Here is a 21,742-nt window from a genome sequence, read left to right on the forward strand (position 1 = left end):
TGCGACCGCGTGTGTGGGGTGTGTGTAGGATTCGCTGCTCTCCCCCCTCCCCGCCGTGATTGTCTTTACTGTATTATTTTAGTGTCCCTTTTCTTTAGCCCGGTGAAGTGGCACTGCCAATCTGATGGTTTGCGTATGAGAGATTGTTTTTCTATGACTGTAAATGTTTAGAGTGTTTGTGATCGCCTGTGCTTTTGTTTTCTAGGCATGAGGAAGAAAACACTGCCACACCAGCCCTGAGCTCTGTGTAGCTTTCTTTTCATGAGTAGCAATCTATGAAGTGAAGTGGGGAGGAAGGAGAAAAAAACCTCCCAGCATCCCTCTGCAAACAACATGGCTGCCCCCAGCCGCTCCTGTGGATTTCTCTGTCTCAGTTAAGTTTGTTACCTAAGACGTAGAAGAGTAGCTGCAAATTGCCACATCACGCTCTGGAATACTGAATTTTTGGCTGGTGTTTCAGGTCTTAACTATGCCAGCTGCTTGTGCTGATGCTCCTGCCATGGGTAAGTACTATTGTGTGGAGAGACCTGGTGAGATCGTTGTTACTAGTGCCCTGACAGAGGACATATCTCCTATTAAACTGAAATGATACTGATTTAGCCATCACACATCAGGAATAGCCTGTTATCCTGCTGCTCCCAGCAAGGTGGGAACGGGCTCGCTCACTTGCCGCTTTTAGTTCTGAGTGCGTCATACGCTCGGTTGCTTATTCTTTTAAAAAGGGGTCAAATTAGTGCCAAGCCTGGAAGGGGTGACCCCTGTGACCAATATCTTAAAACCTTAGGGCTGCTGGGACCACCCGAGTGCAGGCTGGCTTTACAGATAGAAATGAGTTTGGAACATGTCTCTGATGGAAACACCCAAAGTGAAATCTGTTAGTATCAGAGAAATGTAAGAAACAATAATATGAAGGTAACCCTGAATTATTGCTGCACCCTTCTCCGGTGGTGCCCCTGGGGGAAGCATCTCTGAACCAGCTAATAGCCTTGGCTTTTGGGTGTTAATTTCCAGCCAGGGTTTAAGGGTGTTAATTACAGGCAGCTGAGTGTATCTAAACTCCATAAAGGGAAGGTATGTGTGACTGGGAGCAGTGAGGAACGGGAGGGGTTATCTTTGGGGTTATGAGTTTTCTGCATGGGAGGAGGGTAATTAGAGATTTTGGCCAGATTGCTTTTAGGTGGGATTGAATTAGAAACTGTTGCAATAAAACCTTGACCCAGAGGATTATTTGGATTCAAAGCTGAGCGTCTAATAAACCTTTTTGTTTGAAGAGTTACCCTCTCTGGCCTTGCTTCAGTGGGTAAGCGACATTATCCCCATTTTACAAAGAGTGGGAATGAGAGCAGAGAGGTTGAGAAGGAGACTTGTTACAGATGAAATATCAAGCCACTGGTAGAGCAGGGAATAGTACCGAGGTCTCCAGACTTCTAGGAAAACATACTTTTTTTAGATATCCCTTTTACCAAAAAGGCATTTTTGTTCCAAGGAAGGCTAGGCTAAGCTTTTATTTGTCTGGCGCTCCTGGTTTGGTTGTGGACCTTGGAAACTAGTTTATTAACTGAGCTGATTCTAAAGGGCTTGTTTAGATTAGGGCAATTTGCAATTGTGTGATTACATCTGTGTAGTCACACTGGTGCAAATTTCCATCTAGACACGCTTTTTGGGTTTTTGCTGCTTCAAGAATATTGGAAAACATCTGTTGCTCACAGTGATTTTCACAAACATTTTCTGGTCTCCAGCATTGTCTGTACTACAACTCTGGCCTCTGACAGGCAGCTGCTTGTAGGGTTGGCTCTGGTTACAGACTGCTGTCTCAGTGGCTCCTCATTTCTTTCCTTTCAAGTAGCTCATTCTGATTGAAATGCTAGACAAGGCTGGTCAGCCGTGGAATTGGGGCAATGAATTAACAAGTGAGCTGACAATCAGTGTGAGAAGTCTTATGACTATTCCCAATGGAGGTTGCTGAGAAAACCAAATATTTTGCATTCAGTTTCCAAGAAACTTTCCTTTCCCTTACTTGCACTCTTTTGTTGGATAGCAGACCTGATCTCAGACTCCAGTACCTATTAGAGTCATGATGTTGGAGCCCAGTTAGGAGCATGAGAAGTAATAATGTGAATGCTCAATCCCTGCTCTTCAGAAAGAATTAATTTAATGAGTTAGTCTTATTTTGTTAGCTTATGATCTTTAAGCCTTTGAACATTTTGCACATAACCAGTAAAGACAGAGAATGGGGAAGTAGTACTGTTTACTACACTGTAACGTATATTGCTCTTAATGCTATACTTTAAAAGCTAATCCTGTTTTTAAATAAAAACCTTGTGGTTATGTGCCTTGTATAATGCTGATAAAGTATGTTCAGTTTAATCAAAATATTAAGCATGTCTTGATGCATAGTTTATTAAAACTTGTATAATTTGAGCAGTTTGTAATGGTTCTAATCCTGCACTGAGCTCTTTGAAGTCAGCAGAGCTCTATATAGGTGCAAGGTTTTGCACTCATTGGATTTGTTGCAAGACTGAGGCCAATGAGATGAAGTTTGGCTTTTGCATTAAGACTGTATTAATTCTTAAGAGTCTATAATGGCACAAGTATCAGAAGGATAGCTGTGTTAGTCTGTATCCACAAAAAAACGAGGAGTCCAGGGGTACCTTAAAGACTAACAGATTTATTTTGGGCATAAGCTTTGGTGGGTAAAAACCCCACTTCTTCAGTTTCATCTGCAGTGGTTTTTTAACCACGAAAGCTTATGCCCAAATAAATCTGTTAGCCTTTAAGGTGCCACTGGACTCCTCTTTTTTTTTTTTATAATGGCATAGAACAAGTTTAAGACTAAGCGCACCAGAGCTATGTTGTTGAAACTTAGGATGTCATGTAACAGTCCAAGGCTTTGGCATGCATATGAGAATGTAGTTATGCTCGGTCTATGCAGCAGTATCTTACTGGGTGAAAGGCCAGCTAGTCCCTAATTCATTTATAATGGTTGTGTCCATAGTCAAAAGCCATTTCAATTTCTGCCTGTCATTGTGTGATCTGGAGACTGAGAATAGTTAAGGTCATGAGACTGGTAGATGCTGTGTGTGCGTGTGTTGCTTTTTTAAAATGGTTGATGAAGGAAACTACTGCTGCTTTTGCTGAGTTGGAAGAGGGCAGTCATGATTTATTCTCATTTTAGATGCATCAGGGGATACATGGAGCTTCTTCTACACTCATCTGATGTCCTTATGGCTAAACAGGTTTTACGTCTACTCTTGTGCAGCTTTTGGCATCGGTATTTGGATCTGCTTTCAGTTCATTACCACCAAAGCCAAAAAGCAGGTAACTGAGACTTCACAATTCTAGCATTTATAGTCTTTCAACTGGAAGTATCTCAGAGTGTTACAACAGTAATCCTTTGATTACTACTGAAATGTATCCCACTTTGATGTGGGAATGTGGCATTTCATTTCAGTGTAGTCCTAGGCCACGTGCAAGTCCTAACTTCTTAAAGTTTAAATGTGGCTTAGCATACTCGAAAATCATAGTACTTGAAGTGTGTTAGAAATATATCAAAAGTATACCTGCTGAATATTTTACTGCTTTGTAACCGACATGTGAATTGATCTCACATAATCGCTTCTGTTTGTTATGTGAAGATTTGACATTCTGGACGGGGCCAGCACTTTTTCAAATGTAGAATCCTATCTCTGCCAGCTGCTTACACCTGATGTTTTAGAATCAAGTCCTGTTCCCATTGAAGTTAATCATAAAAATTCCATGATTTCACTAGGAGCAGGAGTATGCCATTTAAGAGGGTAAAAACTCCCTAATAAAATATTCAGTTGTGTATGTGGGTGAAGTGTGTAGATATGTGGGATGGGAGGAAGGCATGTCTTCAGACACCTGCTGTGATCAAGTCATGCCCTATAGTCTGAGATAAGATTACAGAAACATGGCTTATTTAAATGAGAGGATGCTAGTTTGATTGTTTTTATGGGCCAGTTGTAACTCTAAAAATGATCACTGTTACATTTGCTAGCGCTCACCAACCTAATGCTGAAGATCTGACCAGGTGGTTTGCATTTTATGTGAAAACTAGCTTAAGATGAGTTTGAAAGGGGTAAGATTGGGATACTACAATTGTTTTGTAGGATGAAAAATCCACCCAGAAGCTAACTCCATCTAAAGTAACAAAAGATGTGCTAATAAATGGATATACAATGCCAAAGACGAAGGAGGTTTATGTTGCTGGGGTGAAGGTTTTCTATGGCTCTCAAACTGGCACTGCTAAGGTAAAAGTAACTTTATTCTACTTGGACAAAGTTAATTCAAAATGTTATTGAAGTGTAACTTTGGCTTGCAAACAGTGCATTGTGCAAGAACCTGAAAGTGAAATTGACTAGGTTTTTGTTGTCCAATACAATGAAAAAAGTGAAGAGGAAATTAGTTTTTAAATAATTATTCATCTCGAAAAATCTAAGGGTTATTACGTGAACCCTTTAAAATATACTCTATTAATCTGTTGGTGTCACTTTAAACTCCTCTTGTGTGGAGAGATTCTGCTTTATAATGTTTCTCTGACAAAGACAAAAACTGATTAAAGTTGAGTGATTTTTGTGTGTCTGTAGAAATACTCACTTTTTCCAAAACCAAATGCACTTCACTTTTAAAAAAAGAAAATTTGTGTTTTATAGTTGTCTTTGTTCTATTTCTGTCCGTGATAGCCATATGAAATATCAGCTTCTTGTTAAAAGGTTTGTGAGTTTCTAACGCCCTCTCTTGAATTTGTTTGGCTCTTCCTTCTGTTGGATTATTGCAGATAAAGCCTTTCCATGTCTCTCTCTCCAGGGATTTGCAACAATTCTTGCTGAAGCTATTCTCTCCCTTAATTTGCCTGCAGAAATCATTAACATGAGAAACTATGATCCAGATGATTGTCTAGCCGAAGAGGTTAGTATTTTTCTTTCTTCCCCTTCCTAGAGAGGTAAAGTATATAAATGTAACAATTCCCTGGGTCTGTTGAGAGGTCTTATCTCTTCTGCATCTCCCTGCAGACCTCCCCCAGTTCTCTGCAAATCCCATAAGATTTGTGTTGAAGAGTGCATCTTTGGGGTAAATGGGAACCTTCAATGCTGGGCTTCTTACAGCCTAAAACACCACCTTGAAGTAATTTAATATTAGCCCTTATTTGACATCAACTTGCTATTTCTTTTCTAAGAGAAGGTAGAATGATAGTCTGTCTAGAACACAGACCTATGATCCTGGGAGATCTGAGTTCTTTTCTTGGTTCTGCTGCAAGCTTTCTCAGTAAGATAGAGATATTTCTCAAGTCCTTGCCTCAGTGTCCTGTCTGGGAGTAGTAATAGTTCTTCCCTACTTCACTGGGGTGTTGAGATTTATTTAGTTAATGTTCATAAAGTTCCTTTAGATCTTTGAATGGAAATGCTGTATGGGGCAAAATGTTTATTAATACAGTTTCCCAATTTATTGAATCCATGGTTTATACAAAGTGAATTTACCAGCTTCATGCCTAGGGTTTTCTGCCCTAGACTTCATACCTAGACTTCTAAAAAGACAATAACATTCTCTTCCTGACGCTCTAATATTAAAGTTGTTTTAGAAAATGCACTGATCATCCCTTTAAAATATTCTTTTCCTCTGCTATGCTGTCTTCAGGCAATCAGCAAAAATATTTGTGTGTTTCTGGTTGCTACCTACACTGATGGACAGCCAACTGAAAATGCAGCATGGTTCTGCAAATGGTTAGAAGAGGCTGTGAATGACTTTAGGTTTGGCAAAACCTATCTGAAAGGCATGAGATACGCTGTGTTTGGCTTGGGAAATTCATTATATGTGGACCACTACAACACGGTGAGTTTCTCTGGATTTTCTTTTTGTTTTCTGATCCTGAAGAATTGCTAAGCATCTTCGGTGTCTGCAGACATCAGTGAGATTGATAGTGTTCTTCACCGCTCAGGTTAGGCAGTTAGTGTTCTGGAGATTCCTTGCTTTTAAGAGGAAGTTGGAAAATTAGATGTTTAAAGAATGCAGTATTTAAGGCCAGATCCAACTCCCCTTCAAGTGCAGCACCCATTCAAAGTGAAGAGGAATGATTCCAATTGGTACTATGTTAACCTCTGGATTGTTTTCCCCAGGATGGCAATTCAGACACTTGTAAAACTATATAGTAACTCTGATCCCCAGCCTTTGTAATATTTACAGAATACATTTTGTAAATCTCTCATTGTGAAATGAATTTCCAGGCTTTTAAAACCAGTAATTAGTAGATAAAGCTGTTATATTTGTTTTGTCAGAGGCTGTTCTGTATGTTTTTTAAAGAGCAAAATAAACCACTGACTTATTGCCTCTTTCCCTTTTTTAAAGTACTCCTTTCTTTGCATTTCATTTACTATACTGGATCATGTACATCTTGATATTCGCCAACTATGTGATAGTCTGATGGTGTTTAACCTTATGAACTGACTGAGATTATCTAAATCAGAAAGAGAAAAAATATGTAGTTTATCAGACTAATGTACTTGTACGGTGCTTGATGGCCTGATGGCAACACCTGGTATTCTACATACATAGGTTTAGTTATTACTAGCAAATGCTGTGAAATAAAAAACTATCCCCTAAAACACATCTATTATAGAATCCTAGAAATACAGGGCTGGAATGAACCTCAAGAAGTCATCAAATCCAGCGTCCTGTGCTGAAGCAGGACCAGGTAAACTTAGACCATCTCTGACAAGTGTTTGTCCAACCTGTTTTTAAAATCCTCTAGTGATGGAGATTCCACAACCTTCTTTGGAAACGTCTTCCAGAGCTTAACTATGCTTAGAGTTAGAAAGTTTTTCCTAATGTCTAACCTAAATCTTCCTTGCTGCAGATTAAGCCCTTTACTACTTCTCCGACCTCAAGTGGACACGGAGAACACAGTCCTCTTTAGGACAGCCCTGAACAGATTTGACGACTGTTATCGGGTCCCTTCTCAGCCTTCTTTGCTTAAGACTAAACATGCCCAGGTTTTTTTAACCTTTCCTCACAGGTCAGGTTTTCTAAACCTTTTATCATTTTTGTTGCTCTCCTCTGGACTCTCTCCAGTTTGTTCACATCTTTCCTACAGTTTAGCACCCTGAATTGGACAGACGCAGTGGTGATATCAATACTGTTTTACTGATGAAGAAACTATGAGGTATAGAGCTAAGGTTTAAGTTCATACTCTGCATCTAACAGAGCTGGTGTTAGAGCGCAGAAATCCCTTGTTCCCAATCACTTAGTCAGCCTGCTATGGCCATGCATCTAGCCACATCTTTCTAAATTCCTGTCCAATTTGTTTTCTGAATTACTGTCTCTGTGAGTTCCTGGGCCTTGTTAATGGGCTTTTTTCCCTCTCCTGTCCTAGGTTGGAAAAAACATTGATAAATGGCTGTGGATGCTCAGTGCTAGTCGTGTCATGACTCGTGCGGAGGGGGACTGTAATGTAGCCAAAAGCAAGCACGGCAGCATCGAGGCTGACTTCGACGCTTGGAAGGCCAGGTTCCTTGCTAGGCTCCAGGCACTTTGCAAAGGGGAGAAGAAGCCCTGTAGCGGGAACTGTAAGAAAGGCAAGTGCAAATCCAAAGGGAAGCAGAGCAAGGAGGGATCAGATCATGAACAAAGGGTGTCGGAGCAGGAGAACACTGAGGTAGGTCCAAAAATCACAGGGCATTACTTCTGTGACAAGTCTCTCTTAGCTGGGTTGGTTTAAGGAAATCTGTGGGCTCTCTTGGAGCGGTATTGGACTCCTCCCTTTGCTTCCCCAGCTCTAAGGGCTTGGATCCACTATGTGACCTATTCCCTCACACCTGTCCCTTGCTTCTGTGCCTTGGGGAGGGTACAAGTAGAGGGCCAGAAAAGAAATAGAACTGAAGCTTGTGTGTGTGAAGGGGAGTTAGAGGGAATGGTACGGGGAAGTTTCCCTTTAAATGGGAGCAAGGATGTGCCAGAGCCAACATAAAGGGGAGCCATGTTGATTTCTCAGAGGGGTCTTACGTTATCTCCACCGCCGGGGTGAAGCTTCTTCTTTACTGTGCCATAGGAGCAGTTAACAGCGCCACTAGCATTTCAGTCTGTCTCTGGTCAGGTGGGCTGCTTTGATCCAGGGTCTCTTTTCAGCTGCAGATTGGCAGCATTGTCTGAGGCAGCTCTGTCTCTTCCTCTGAATACTTATACGTCTAACTGCTTGTCTCTCTCCCACAGTGTTTGTGTTAATAACAGGTTTTGATTAGGGGATCATCTCTCTTGCTCTGTAGAAAGTGAAAGCAACAGCTGCTGATGCTGAGACACTTGAATCATCTATCTCGAGCAAAGGGCATCATTTCTAGTGCACTGTAGACCTTACCAGAAGACAGTTGCTCTTCTCCCTGGATGGGTTTGAAGGTGCAAGGCTGCCTCTTCCTTAGGCTACCACGAGAGGAATAGGCTTTGTTAATATTGATACAGGACAGCTGCTGTGCCTGGCTCTTTACGGGGGAGTAAGACAAGCCCCCTGCCCTGAGGAGTTTACAATTTGAACAGCAGTTCCCTTCCTGTCTTGTTCACTGTGATATTGATCACTCTGGTGTGGCTTTTCAAAGGAGCCTAAGGGAATGAGGTGCCTAAATCCCATGGGAGTTGGGTGCCTTTGTCCTAACCTCTGATTTAAACTGCCAATGACATGGTGGCAAATGGACGGATCAGGAAAGAGAGAGAGTGGAATGAATCTGGAAGCCAGATTTCCCAGGAGAGTGAGGGTCAAATGCTTTGTGTACTCTTAAATTAATTGAAAAAAACAATTCATCAGGCTTTTTATTGCTACAGCTGGGAGTTGTGTGCCTTGTATAGGTCAAATGTCCCATCGTTAACCCTTCCAGAAGTCTTTGCCGCATGTTGTGTAATTGAATCAGCAGGCTCGAATAGGCAGGGGTTTATATTTAATATAGTACGCAAGCTTCTAAAATTCCTTCTGCAATCTTTATTGCATAGGTGGAGGATTTATTTGAAACCACTAGCGAGGAGGAGTCGGGCGCTGAGGAAGATGGAAGCCGTAACTCTGTCATTGACGTTGAAGATCTGGGCAAAATTATGGGTCACATGAAGAAGGCCAAGGTACTGCTATTAGAGCAAGCTCAGTACTTGGAGTTTCCTTATCACCAAGGTGGCGAGCTGATTAAAATAGTACTGCCCCTGGCTTGTAGCTATATAGGTAAATTATAAACTAAGCAGTAAACTCAGTTGGCTATCACCTAAGGACACAACAAAAATGTGACTTAAAATATTTGGAGGTAGGTTGGGAAGTGCTCTTTTCCCCCTTCAAAAGATTTAGCAATAGTCTTATTTTAAAGTTATGGGAGTGTAATAAAGGGCACTGACGCCTGGAAAAATGTGGATTGAAAAGTGCACAGAGTACAGCTCTTGGTAGCATAGATGTTTCGTTTTTAAAATTTCCCTCCAGTTGGGGGTGAACAATATGATTTGTTTAGTGTCACCCATGATGCCATGGTACAATGGATAAAACTCCATTTTAGGTGGACAAGCAGATGACGATGACGTGCCTTTATAGCAGAGGTGGGCAAACTACGGCCCGTGGGACCATCCTGCCTGGTCCATGAGCTCCTGGCCAGGAAGCTCGCCCTTGGCCCCTCCCCCGCTGTAACCCCTCCCCCGCAGCTACGCCGCTGTGCGGGCAGCGGGGCTGCGAGCTCCTGCCGCTCTGAGCAGCATGGTGAGGGGGTGGCGGCAGGGGGACGCGTGCGGCGGTGCAGGGGTTGGGTAAGGGGTCCCTGGGGGCAGTCAGGGGACAGGGAGTGGTTGGATGGGGTAGAGGTTCTGGGGCGGTCAGGGGGTGGGGGCCAGGCTGTTGAGGGGGGCACAGCCTTCCCTACCCAGCCCTCCATACAGTTGCGCAACCCTGATGTGGGCCTTGCGCCAAAAAGTTTGCCCACCCCTGCTTTATAGAGACTGTGGCATGACACTATCTTCAGTCATGTTAGACAGCTGAATGCTTTGGGTAACAGGGAGGCTTTCCCCTGTAAGGGCCAGTCAGCCTTGTTCAGTTAGTCCCACCCTGCTACACCTGCGCTGGGTGTTTGATTTAAGAAGAGGAGCTCCATGTGGAAGCAGGCCAGAATCCCGTGGCTAAGGAGGAGAACAGGTGAGCTACCTGAGGAGGAAAGTCCAGCAGTTGAGTGCTGGCTGGGGTGGGAGCGGATGGGTTGCTCCTAAAGAGGGAAAAAGCTGAGTGTGAGCTAGGAATTGGCTGTGGCCTGCCAGGGTCCCTTTGAAGGAGGGTAGACCTGACCTGGATGGTTGGGGTGATTGGATCCGGAGGTGAGATAGTGAGACAGGCCATTGCTGCTGGAAGCCCGCCGTGAAGAAGACTTTCTTTTGTTTTGGTGTTGCATTGGACTTAGACTAAGGGACTCTGTTACCCTGGAAGGGATTGAATGTTTAAAGTGGCTTGGCTGCAGGGCCATGTCACCTCTCTGGCAAGAGTAGGCTGAAGAGTGTTAAGGGGAAACTCAGGCGCAAGTGCTGCAACACCTGGTCTTGCAACAAGGGGACACTCTGCGACAGTGAGCTGTGTTCATGTTGTCACAAGAGTGCTTGCTAGCATGAAGTTTTGGTTCAATTGTCTTTCCTGACTAAAGGAGAAAGTTGGAGAGTCTTTCAGGAATTTAAGAGAGCAGGAATTAGCTCTTTGCACTGGGACTGTCACTTGCTATATATTTGACCTATTTGTAGAGTAACGCAGCTCTGACTTGGTTGATGCCTCTAGGGGTGATTGCAGCATAAATGTCTAATAAAAAAGAAGAAAAATAAAGGTTTGAAATGCAATGGGGCTAGGACAGGGCCCAAAGTTTCTCTCTTTGGAAATACGGGTGCATGCACAAATATTGACTCTACTTTGGGTTCGTAGAGGAAAAAGTGGTGTTCCTGAACGATGAATGGGAAGTGTCCTCAGAAGTTATTGGACAGAAGTTATTTTTGCCAAGTGCAAAGATGAGTTTTCTACTACAGAACTAGGCCTACTATTTTATGTTGGTTTTATTAAATGCTCTCAGTAGCTAAGTGTGTTTTTTAAGAAAAAAAAAAAAAGACCCACAAAAAAACCCACAAACACACCGCCAAAAACAAACAAGCAAACCTCCTGCCTCTGCCACATGCTCATTATTCCTGTTATATAGTGCATATCTGTTTAGATTTATCTAGTAAGGCATCCGAGGCAATAACTGTAAAGTTTCAGTTGCGTGTGCAATGAAAATAATTGGTGTGCACGTTTCTTTGTAGTCCATAACAGTAACGGCAGTTACCAGTTAGTTCTAAGAGACAGTTGCAGATAAATCTGGCAGGCCTGATCTTTTATTGCCTCAACACCCAAAACTCTAATTGATTTCAGTGGGAAACATGGGAGTGCAAGGAATGCAGAATGAAGCTGTCTGAGGATACTTCATCTCTTTTCTCAAGGGGAAATTCTGAGATTAGCAGGCTTCTCCCCCGAGCTCATACTGCCTCATTAACTGTCATGGGGAAAGATGGGGACCTGTATCTGAATGTCTACCTTTCCTTAGTGTAGTGTCAGCTTAGTATCTGTGTCTCCATTGCAGGGAAACTATTTTCCACTTACTAGATCTTCCTCACCCTTAACACGCTTTGATCCTATTTGCAATAGGGTACAGTCCTCCTTTGGCTTCACTGTCACACATATTCACCACTAGAGGTCACTGGAGAAAAGAAAAAGAGATTCTTTGTGTATGCAGTGTTGTAGCTGTGGAGGTCCCAGGATATGAGAGAGACAATGTGGGTGAGGTAATATCGATTATTGGACCAACTTCTGTTGGTAAGAGAGACAAACTTTTGAGCCACCTTGAGCTCTTCTCCAGGCTTAAAGCTTGAAAGGTTGTGTCTCTCACCAACAGAAGTTGGTCCAAAAAAAGATTCTTTTTGGTAGCCTTCATTTGTGACATGACTTGAAACCACTAAAGGGAAAAAATAATCATTTTTGCAACAATTTTTAGAGGAGATTAGACCTCAAGGTTTCACTGACTAATAGAATCTAGCAACAGCACAAGGAATGTGCAATGTAAAATAAAAATATGCATAGTCCATTGTCTAGTTTATGAACAAGCAAATGACCACAACAGTAAACTACAACTGCTTCCTAAAGTTTTGTGATCACTGCATTGGTAGTGACCAAAGTTAGAAAGGCAACAAAAACTCACTGTTGCTTGACACTTGGTCTTTGTAGGATCTAAGACGGAGTTTTCTGTCTCTACCTCTCATCCTCCCCTTATTTTGTCTGTGGAGCTGGAGTCTTTTATTAATCTCCTCCTCCCTAAACTGGTTTCTTTGTGCAGACTCTATGTAGGTTGGCTATCCCAGAAGTGCAATCCCCTACCCCATACAATCTAGGGACTCTATCCTGCAACTCTTACACTAGTAGACCCACTTGAGTTCAGGGAGGCTACTTGTAAGAGTAAACTACTTCTTGTGTGTTCTGTAGCTGTCTAGGATTTTGGATTAATTCAGAAAGCTTAGACTTGGGAAGTATTTTGTTTAATCTCTTCCCCCATGGATATTCCAACTAAAAACCTCACCTGTGGCAGTTAAATACCTCCAAAGAATCCTCAGGGCAGGTCTACACTTAAAATGCTGCAGCGCTTCAGTGAAGATGGTATGGGGGGCTTCTCCTGTCAGCATATTTAATCCACCTCTGTGGGGGGCAGTAGCTATGTTGACAGGACATTGACATAGCTCTGTCTAGGTTGGTATAACCTGCATCGCTCAGGGTTGTGCATTTTTCATACCCCGTCGTGATGTAGCTATACTGATGTAAGTTTATAGTTGGAGACCTGGCCTCAGGCAGGCCCGGGGGAAGACTCTCTTGTATTTCCTCTAGCTATGTGTTGGCTGTGTGTGTTTAATGTCTGAAAGTTGCATTTCATTCTTCTTTTAAAAATTGCTTGTCAAGGATAGGTTTCTTAACTACAGCCATATCCTGCTATTAATTTTAATGTAAAACTCCAATTGACTTCAGTGGAGCTCCATACACAGAACGATGGCAGGATATGACCATATTGCTGCATGGGAGTGGCTAAATAGGTGTCTGTCTGTATCGTTAGCTATGAGAATGCATGGCTTTGCCTCTGACGAATCTCCCAGGGAATATGCAGACTGACTTACTAACGAATTTGTGTAAATGCTTGAATTGTGGAATGATCACATAGGTGCAGTCATTTACTGTAATAAAAATAAACACTGAAGATGTGATATTAACATGCAGAAGAATTTGAAATGTGAAACTAATTCTTCATTATCGAGTTGTCTGATTTCCAAGATGGAAGGTACCATTGTTGGTTAAGTCCAAAGCATCCTTCTTTACAGAAAGAAAAGGAGTACTTGTGGCACCTTAGAGACTAACCAATTTATTTGAGCATGAGCTTTCGTGAGCTACAGCTCACTTCAAATAAATTGGTTAGTCTCTAAGGTGCCACAAGTACTCCTTTTCTTTTTGCGAATACAGACTAACACGGCTGTTACTCTGAAACCTTCTTTACAGAGTTGTCCTTGCTTTAGCTGCTGCTGCGCATTAGTGCAATGAGAGCTTTTGTCTTTCAAATTAAGATAATTTTAAAAACCAGTTTACAGAATACCGAGTTGCATGTGTTGAGTACTTAAATTCGCAGGGCCTGATTCTGATTTCACACTGACTCTACTGAAATCAGTGGAATTACATCACTCTGACTTAAAATGGGATGAGTGAGAGCAGAAAGGGGCCTAAAAATCTATTTGTAGAATACGTTGTTGTATCTTAGCTTCTGATTTTTTTTTTTTTTTTTACAGTGCTGATCTATAAATATTTCAGGCTTTACTATATGATGTCAAATTCATCCTTCTAATATTCCCCTGGCTTTGGGATGTACACTTGCACATTTCCTTTGTGCGTAGGGGGCAGTAAAAGATAATTTTTGAAGATTTTTAGGACCTAATTTTAATCTCTTATGTGGCTGTGTAAGGACTGGTGGCAGAGATTTGAATGCCTGGGACATCTAGTCATAAATCCTTGTTGTCTTGATTTTTATGCTATGGCAGCATGAGCGAGGTCATGACAGCAGCATCTTAATAATGCATGTTTGTTCAGATCTCTGCAGTTAATCTTCATTTAATTTTGCTGAATGAAATTCCATCTCCCATTACATGACTTGCTGGGAAATCTAGACCAGATTTTTGTTTTATGTATTGCCTTTTACACACTGCAAGTTTCTTAGGATTATACAAAATAGGGCATTTGATATAGGCAGCAGACCTTTTCTCATAATGCAAGGAAAAGTGGATTTTAAAAACTGATAAAAGGAAATACTGTTTTTACATGACAAAGAGCTAACTTGTGGAATTCATTGCCACAAGCTAAAATGGAAGCCAAGTCCTTAATAGAATTCAAGAAAGGGATTAGATCTTCATATAGATAAGGGATTCTCAACCTTTTTCTTTCTGAGGCCACCCCCAGTGTGCTATAAAAACTCCATGGCCCACCTGTGCCACAACAACTGGTTTTCTGCATATAAAAGCCAGGACCAATGTTAGGGGATAGGAAGTAGGGCAATTGCCTGGGGCCCCACACCACAGGGGGCTCCACAAAGCTAAAAGAAAAGGAGGACTTGTGGCACCTTAGAGACTAACCAATTTATTTGAGCATAAGCTTTCGTGAGCTACAGCTCACTTAAGTTGCTCAGGCTTCTGCTTCAGCTCCAGGTGGTGGGGCTCAGGGTTCCGGGTTTCAACCCCATGCATGGGGCCCCAATGAGTGTAACACTGGTCCTGCTTGGCGAACCCCCTGAAACCTGCTTGTGACCACTGAGAAAATATCCACAGTTTCATTAGACAGGATAAAATAAATTCCAAGGCATATTAAAAATCTCCATGCTTTAGGACATAAGGCAACCACTAACTGATGGGTGGTTAGGAATAATTAGCCCAATGGGGAGGTTACTCGGTAAGTAGTCCACCATGGAGTTTCTTGCACCTTTCTCTGAAGCATCTGGTACTGGTAACTCAGAGACAGGATGCTAGATTAGATGGAATGCAGCCTGACCTAGCAAGGTAATTCCTATGTTTTCTCGCTATTAGCTATAATTTCAATTTTGTTGCTTTTCAAACAGAGAATATGGTTTGGTTTTATTCCCCCAACCAGCTTTTGTTTATCAGAGGAAGGTGTTGGCTTGTGACAGGTTTAACAGTTCCTTCTGCTTTTGATTGATAAAAATGTGGTACACCTTCTCTGTCCTCTAAAGTAACTCCCCAGAAATGTGTTTGTCAGATAAATGTGAAATTTAATGGATGTATTTTTAGCCTTTAAATCTATGGTCATTAATCACAGGGATACTGTTTCTTCATACAGTGTGTCTGCCACAGCTGGATGATTGTGATAAACTAGAAATACAGATCTGTCCTACCAAAAGGAATTGCTTTATTAACCTTCATACTTATAATCACCTAATTTTTTTTTTGATCTGTTGAGAGCTAATCACGCATGCATGTTTTTCTTTGTACCATCTTCATATTAATGTTCTTGGTTTGTTTTCCAAAACAAACAAGTATAATGTTGTGTGTGGATACAGTTGCAAAGTTAAAATACAAGGGCGGGGAGAAGAAAAGAAAAGGGGTAGTTGGAAATGAACCATGTGTTCAGGATAGGATTGAAGTGGGGGACTAGGAGTTAAAGACTTTAGATACTATTCCTGTTCTGCCACAGATTCACTGTGTGTTCTTGGGGAGGTCACTTGATCTCTCTTAGCTCATTTTGCCATCTTGTAAAATGGGGTGGATATTTACTCAACTCCTGTGGGATTTGTAAACCTCAGTGTTCATACATTTATTTGAGAGCCTTTATAGTTTTAGCATTGTGAAAGGCCAAATCTTACTGTCTTCACTTAAACAAAACTCTGAGTGAAGTTGGTGGGAGCTTTCCTTATGTAAGGAAACAGGTTTTGGTTCAAAATCTGTGCAAGAAACATGGTGTCTGCTGTCGGTATCCAAACCTAACTTAGTGAGCTTACTGTTCTGAACTGTAAAGCTTCACAACTAACAACCAAGAGTATGTGCACAACTGGAGTAGGGTTGCCAGATGTCTGGTTTTCGACCGGAATGCCCAGTCAAAAAGGGACCCTGGCGGCTCCGGTCAGTGGTGCTGATCAGGCCATTAAAAGTTCAGACAGCGGCACAGCAGGGTCCAGGGCGGCACAGCAGGGTCCAGGGCTAAGGCAGGCTCTCTGACTGCCCTACCTCCAAGTGGCTCCCAGAAGCGGCTGCCCAGGTCCCTGTGGCCCCATGGTACATGGTGGGCAAGGGAAGCTCTGTGCGCTGCCCCCGCCCGAGTGCCAGCTCCGCAGCTCCCGTTGGCCAGGAACTGCAACCAATGGGAGCTGTGGGGCGGCACCTGCAGGCATAAGGGCAGTGCGTGGAGCTGCCTGGCCACGCCTCTGCCTAGGGGCTGCAGAGACTTGGCCACTTCCTGGGAGCCATGGTAAGCGCCGCTGGGACCCCGCGCCCCGTCCCACACTGTCCAAGTGTTTGGCATAGTCCCTAAATGGCAGTCAACCCTGAAAGTTTGTCTTCTGTCTTGCCAAAGCGTACTCCTTTTCTCTAAAGGTGCGGTTATTCTGAAATACGTTACCCATCAGGTCCTTTCTTCATTTTAAGGTGATGCACAGCTTTGCTTCCTTCAGCAAATTGGTTGATTTTTGTTTGAGCACTTCAGAGAGTTGATGGACAGAAATCCCTCTCTATCATTTGTGGCAGTAGCACCTAGTGCTGCAACTGAGATTGAGACTCTGTTGTGCAAGGTGTTGTACATACACAGCACGAAAGTATGTCTGTCCTGAGTTTATATACACGAGATGGACAAAGGGTAGGAGAAAGGAAGTAGTATTGACTCAATTTTACAGATGTAAACAGGGCCTAAGTATGCTATAAACTGATATATTAAACTGTACCTGTAAACTGGTATGGAGTAACCTCTGGGTACAAAACCATGCCATGGAGTTTGTCTTGGTTCGTAGTACAGCTTGGTCTTAGCCAGGGAAACAATGTTAACCTGTTTCTGCCAATAACCTTATATAATTGTAATCTCGCTCTACTGATGAGCGCAGTGTTGGCCTTTTGTATACACTTGTGACATGTGTAGGCTAGGAAATGATCTGTGGTTGATCAAGGATACCGACCCATCTCAAGTGAGGTTGAAAGTAGCTCGGCCTCTAGGCAAGGACAAATTGGGCTTGACTTGATTTGGGATGCAGAAGGTTGAGGGGTTTGGAGTGTGGGAGTGGCCTCTGGGCTGGGGCAGAGGTGTTGGGCTGAGGGTGCGGGCTCTGGGGTGGGGCTGGGATGAGGGATTTAGGGTATAGGAGGGGGCTCCGGGCTGGGATCGAGGGATTTGGAGGGCAGGAGGGGGCTCAGGGCTGGGGCAGGGGGCTGGGGTGCGGGAGGGGGTCAGGGGTTCAGGCTCTGGGCGATGCTTACCTCAAGCAGCTCCCGGAATCAGTGGCATGTCTGCCCTTCGGCTCCTATGCAGAGGCGAGGCCAGGCAGGTCCGCACACTATGCGGTCTGCAGACACTGCCCCCACAACTCCCATTAGCCACGGTTCTCGGCCAATAGGAGCTGCAGAGCCGGCGCTTAGGGCAAGGGCAGTGTGTGGAGCCCCCTGTCTGCCCCTATGCATAGGAGCTGGGGGGGGGCGGAGATGGGGGACACATGCTGCTGCTTCTGGGAGCCGTGCGGAGCCTCGGCAGGCAGGGAGCCTGCCATAGCCCTGCTGCACCGCCGACCGGACTGTTAAAGTGATCAGCGGCGCTGACCACAGCCGCCAGGGTCCCTTTTCGACTGGGCGTTCTGGTCGAAAACCGGACACCTGGCAATCCTACCCCAAACAGTTACTGCCTGGAAGGCTGCTGGTGTTCATTGATTCAGCTGAGGTTTAGTCTGATTTAGAACAGACATATTAGCTCATCTAGTCCATATTATTGCCAGGACAGTGTTGTTTCCTATGGTCAAGTTTTATCTTTTGGACATTATTGGTGGCAGCTGCCATGCTGGAGTAGAGAATTGTATAGTGAGTTATATCCACAGATTTTCTTCAGCTGTGACCCACTGAGGATGAGAGTCACATTTAATGGGAGGTTAAAAAGACTTAAATTAACTGTGTGCTTAGTTTAAATTGAAATGGCTAATTTTATCCACAGAATGTGTTCTGAATATTTTGAATTCTACATAATGAAGCCAAAAATGCAGCTGAGAAGTTTTGACAGTTTCAGCTATAACCATCTGTGGAGGTGTCCTCCTCCATGTCTGCAGATATCGGCAGGACCCCAAATAAACACACGCTGCTGAAAGAACTTTACGTTTTGTGTGCGCTTTCCAGGCATATTTGTAAGAAATGCATATAAAGAAGCATTTGAAACATTTGATCTGTGAATTTGCAGATAATGAATGTTGTTCTGCTTTCTATTCCTATCCTAACCAGGAACACAGAACGTTCTCTACTAAATCGGGCAACTGGTCCCATGTTCTGCCTTTTATAATGGCTAATATTTGGTCATTCAGAGGAAGGTGGATTTCTCTGGCCTGTTCCATAAAGTGCCTAGCTGATGGTGTTATGCTGTACATATAAGAATAAAGAGAAATACATTTCTTTCCTGACCCAAGATTGAGGTCAGCTTGTGCCCGGAAGCATGAGGTGTAATTGTCCTTATTTAGGTCCCAATGAAGTATAGTAGCAAAACTCCCGCAGGCTTCAGGATTTGGGCCTTAAGTAGCAAAAATCTGAATTCCTAAGTTTTCACTGTCCATGGACTTTTGCTGCCTGTGAATATAGAACAGAAGGATGAGTGTTTGGCTTGTTTTATTGGCAACCACATTATTTCAAGGGCAAGAAAAGCTGGCTGTAGCCACTACTTGCTTGATTTGTTACAGAAAGACAATGAACTTGGCTTAGATTTACTTCAGTGCTTCTTGCTAAATCACCCTTGAGAAGTTTGCTCTCTGTGCTAAATTGTTTACTTTTGTTCTTTTCTTTCAAATCCTAAATAACAAACATGAAAGGTTTATTATTAAGCAAATGAATAAATACAACTTCTAGGGCAGCAAGTTGCTTTTCCTTCAAGAAATGTCTTGGATTAAATATTTACCAAACACAAAACAAATTGGGTACTCAGTTAAGATTGGAACAAATGATTGGTGTTCTGTTTACACACTTTGAAATCAGCCTGGGAAAAAAGTGGTAGACAGTCTCCTAAAGGTAGGAAAAAATAAGAATTTATTTTTTGAATTTAAATATACAGATTTTGATTATATTTTTCTAATTAAATAGACTCTTTATGCTTCAATACTTTGCTGAGATAATACAGCATATTATAGTATATAGAAAAATAGATATGCTAGCACACTTAATCATGCAAGATGACTTTTCTTGAATGCAAAGGTTGGTTCGGTATAGGATTTATTTGTACTGCACACTTATGTGAATTACTACATTTAATACAGCAACACAGATACACATTGTGCTCTCTACTCATGTAAAAGGGAATGCTCCTGCATCAGTACATGCTGTCCTGCCCACAGAGGAAGAACAAGAGGCAATGGGTTCAAATTACAGTGTAGCAGATTTAGATTAAATCTCAGGAAAAACTTCCTAACTGTAAGAACAGTAGGACAATGGAACAAACTGCCTAGGGAAGACATGGAAGCTACTCCACTGGAGGTTTTCAAAAAGAAGCTGGATAGCCATATGTCTTGGATGGTTTAGACTCAACAAATCCTGCATCTTGGCATGGGTTAGCCCAGGTGACCCTTTTGTCCCTTCTAACCCTATGTTTCTATGATTCTATGCAGTATAAGAGCTGAAGTTTACCTTGTTACTCACGTTGAGTAATGCTGCACTCCGATAAGTTAATGGGACGACTATAAGTAAGGTACTGCCCACCTTGAGTAAGGGGAGGGCAGAATCTAGCCCAGACATGAATTAGAGCTTTTAGAGAGAGATGCTCAATAGTTACTTAAAAGATGACTAACTTACCTTCTCCCTGCTTATGTATGAAGCCTTTTCAGTAACATCAATATTTTATTGTCCAAATGTCTTGATGAGTGAAGGTGGTGTCTTATATTGGACTTAGAAGCATATTTACATTAACAAGAGGGTTGTATATAAGACGTGAGGTAATTGTCCCACTCTACTTGGCACTGGTGAGGCCTCAGCTGGAGTACTGTGTCTTTAGGAAAGATGTGGCTAAATTGGAGGGAGTCCAGAGGAGAGCAACAAAAATAGTGAAAAGTTTTAGAAAACCTGATCTATGAGGAAATGTTAAAAAAAAAAAAACTGGGCATGTTTCATCTTGAGAAAAGAAGACTGAGAAGGGGCTTGCTAATAGTCTTCAGATAAGTTAAGGGTTGGTATAAAGAGGATGATGATCAGTTGTTCTCCATGTCCACTGAAGGTGGGAGAAGTAGTAATGGGCTTAATCTGCAGCAAGGGAGATTTACGTTAGGTATTAGCAAAAACTTTCAAACTATAAGGGTATTTAAGCTCTGGAATAGTCTTCCAAGGAAGGTTGTGGAATCCCCAATCACTGAAGGTTTTTAAGAACAGATTGGACAAACACCAGTCACGGATGGTCTAGGTTTACTTGGTTTGCCTTGGCACAGGGGCCTGGACTGGATGACTTCTCGAGCTCCCTTCCAGCTCAACGTTTCTGTGATTTGTATTAGTGGCTGGGTGCTTTATATTGTGGACCTTTTAAGAAACTTCAGATGAATTACAAAAATGTTGGTAGAATTGCTGATGAAATGCTGTATTTGTATCTTAGAACTGTTTTTGAACAAACTATGAATGCAAAGAAGCAAAAGTTGGACCATATCTTACTAGTTTAGTAAGGGCCAGATTCTGTTATGTTCTGATGACTGATGCCTACTGCACAAGTAGTCCTATTGAAATCAACAGGTACTACTTCAATATGAACAGGTAAGGTACTTCTCTAATATGAGGGGTGGGTAGAATCTATCCAATATGACTTCAATAATCTATCCCATATGACTTCCTGGAAGCAACGGCAAACTGAATTCTTTGATGGTTCTGAGCTGGCTCTAAGTATTTTCTGAAAACTTCTTGGAGTTCAAATGAAATACGTATGTGTGTCTTGAGAACTGTTTGAGTTACTGTGAATCTGGTCAGGAAGACCATGTGGAGCTCAGGAAATTAAGAGCAGTTGTTTGATTAGTATCTTCAATAGAATACTACGTTTAATAGTATGTTTCTTTAAAAGGAAGTAGAAATAAGCCAAAACTGGAAAAAATTATTGGAACTTCCTGGGGGTGTGTGTGTGTGTGTGTGTCTGTCTACTGATTTAAAATAGACCTAGATCGGGGTGCTGATTAAAATGGACCTGGTTGTAAAACAACTTGATTTTTGGGAAATCAGAATGACTCCATTTTTAAACATCATTTGTCTGTAACGTATGTATATTTTCTTTGAATTTGAGAACAAATGTAGTATACCTTCCATCAAATATCAAAGTAATTATATATACTTCCATGTGTGCTGTCAGGGCAACTATAAATGGCAATACAATCTCAGAAGTGATACTCATAGAGCAGGGGATTCACAATTATGATGTACTCTTTTTTTGGTCCCCTTTTTAACTTTATACTAATCTGTGTTTTCTTTATTCATGTCAAACTAGACTTTGGGA

General features: G+C 42.3%; 1 protein-coding gene across 14 annotated transcripts in view; it reads left to right on the forward strand.

Moving 5' to 3' along the window:
- LOC140899651 (S-adenosyl-L-methionine-dependent tRNA 4-demethylwyosine synthase TYW1) overlaps window positions 1-21,742 on the forward strand; it is a 121,750-nt gene that overhangs the window by 1,142 nt on the left and 98,866 nt on the right. For 11 of the 14 annotated variants that reach the window (XR_012155413.1, XR_012155412.1, XR_012155416.1 and 8 more), the window contains exons 2-8: window positions 206-503; window positions 3,176-3,318; window positions 4,131-4,271; window positions 4,828-4,929; window positions 5,656-5,850; window positions 7,388-7,669; window positions 8,989-9,111. Coding sequence is in view for 8 of the 14 variants with exons in the window: in XM_073315490.1 (XP_073171591.1) it covers window positions 470-503; window positions 3,176-3,318; window positions 4,131-4,271; window positions 4,828-4,929; window positions 5,656-5,850; window positions 7,388-7,669; window positions 8,989-9,111 (1,020 nt within the window). In the remaining 6 variants the exon portion in view is untranslated. Of the gene's footprint in view, window positions 1-3; window positions 19-205; window positions 504-3,175; window positions 3,319-4,130; window positions 4,272-4,827; window positions 4,930-5,655; window positions 5,851-7,387; window positions 7,670-8,988; window positions 9,112-19,768; window positions 21,016-21,742 lie in introns of those variants that run through there. The other 3 variants (XM_073315488.1, XM_073315489.1, XM_073315494.1) reach the window with 3 other exon arrangements.

The sequence above is a fragment of the Lepidochelys kempii genome, chromosome 17 (genome assembly GCF_965140265.1).
Source record: "Lepidochelys kempii isolate rLepKem1 chromosome 17, rLepKem1.hap2, whole genome shotgun sequence".
Taxonomy (NCBI): Eukaryota; Metazoa; Chordata; order Testudines; family Cheloniidae; genus Lepidochelys; species Lepidochelys kempii.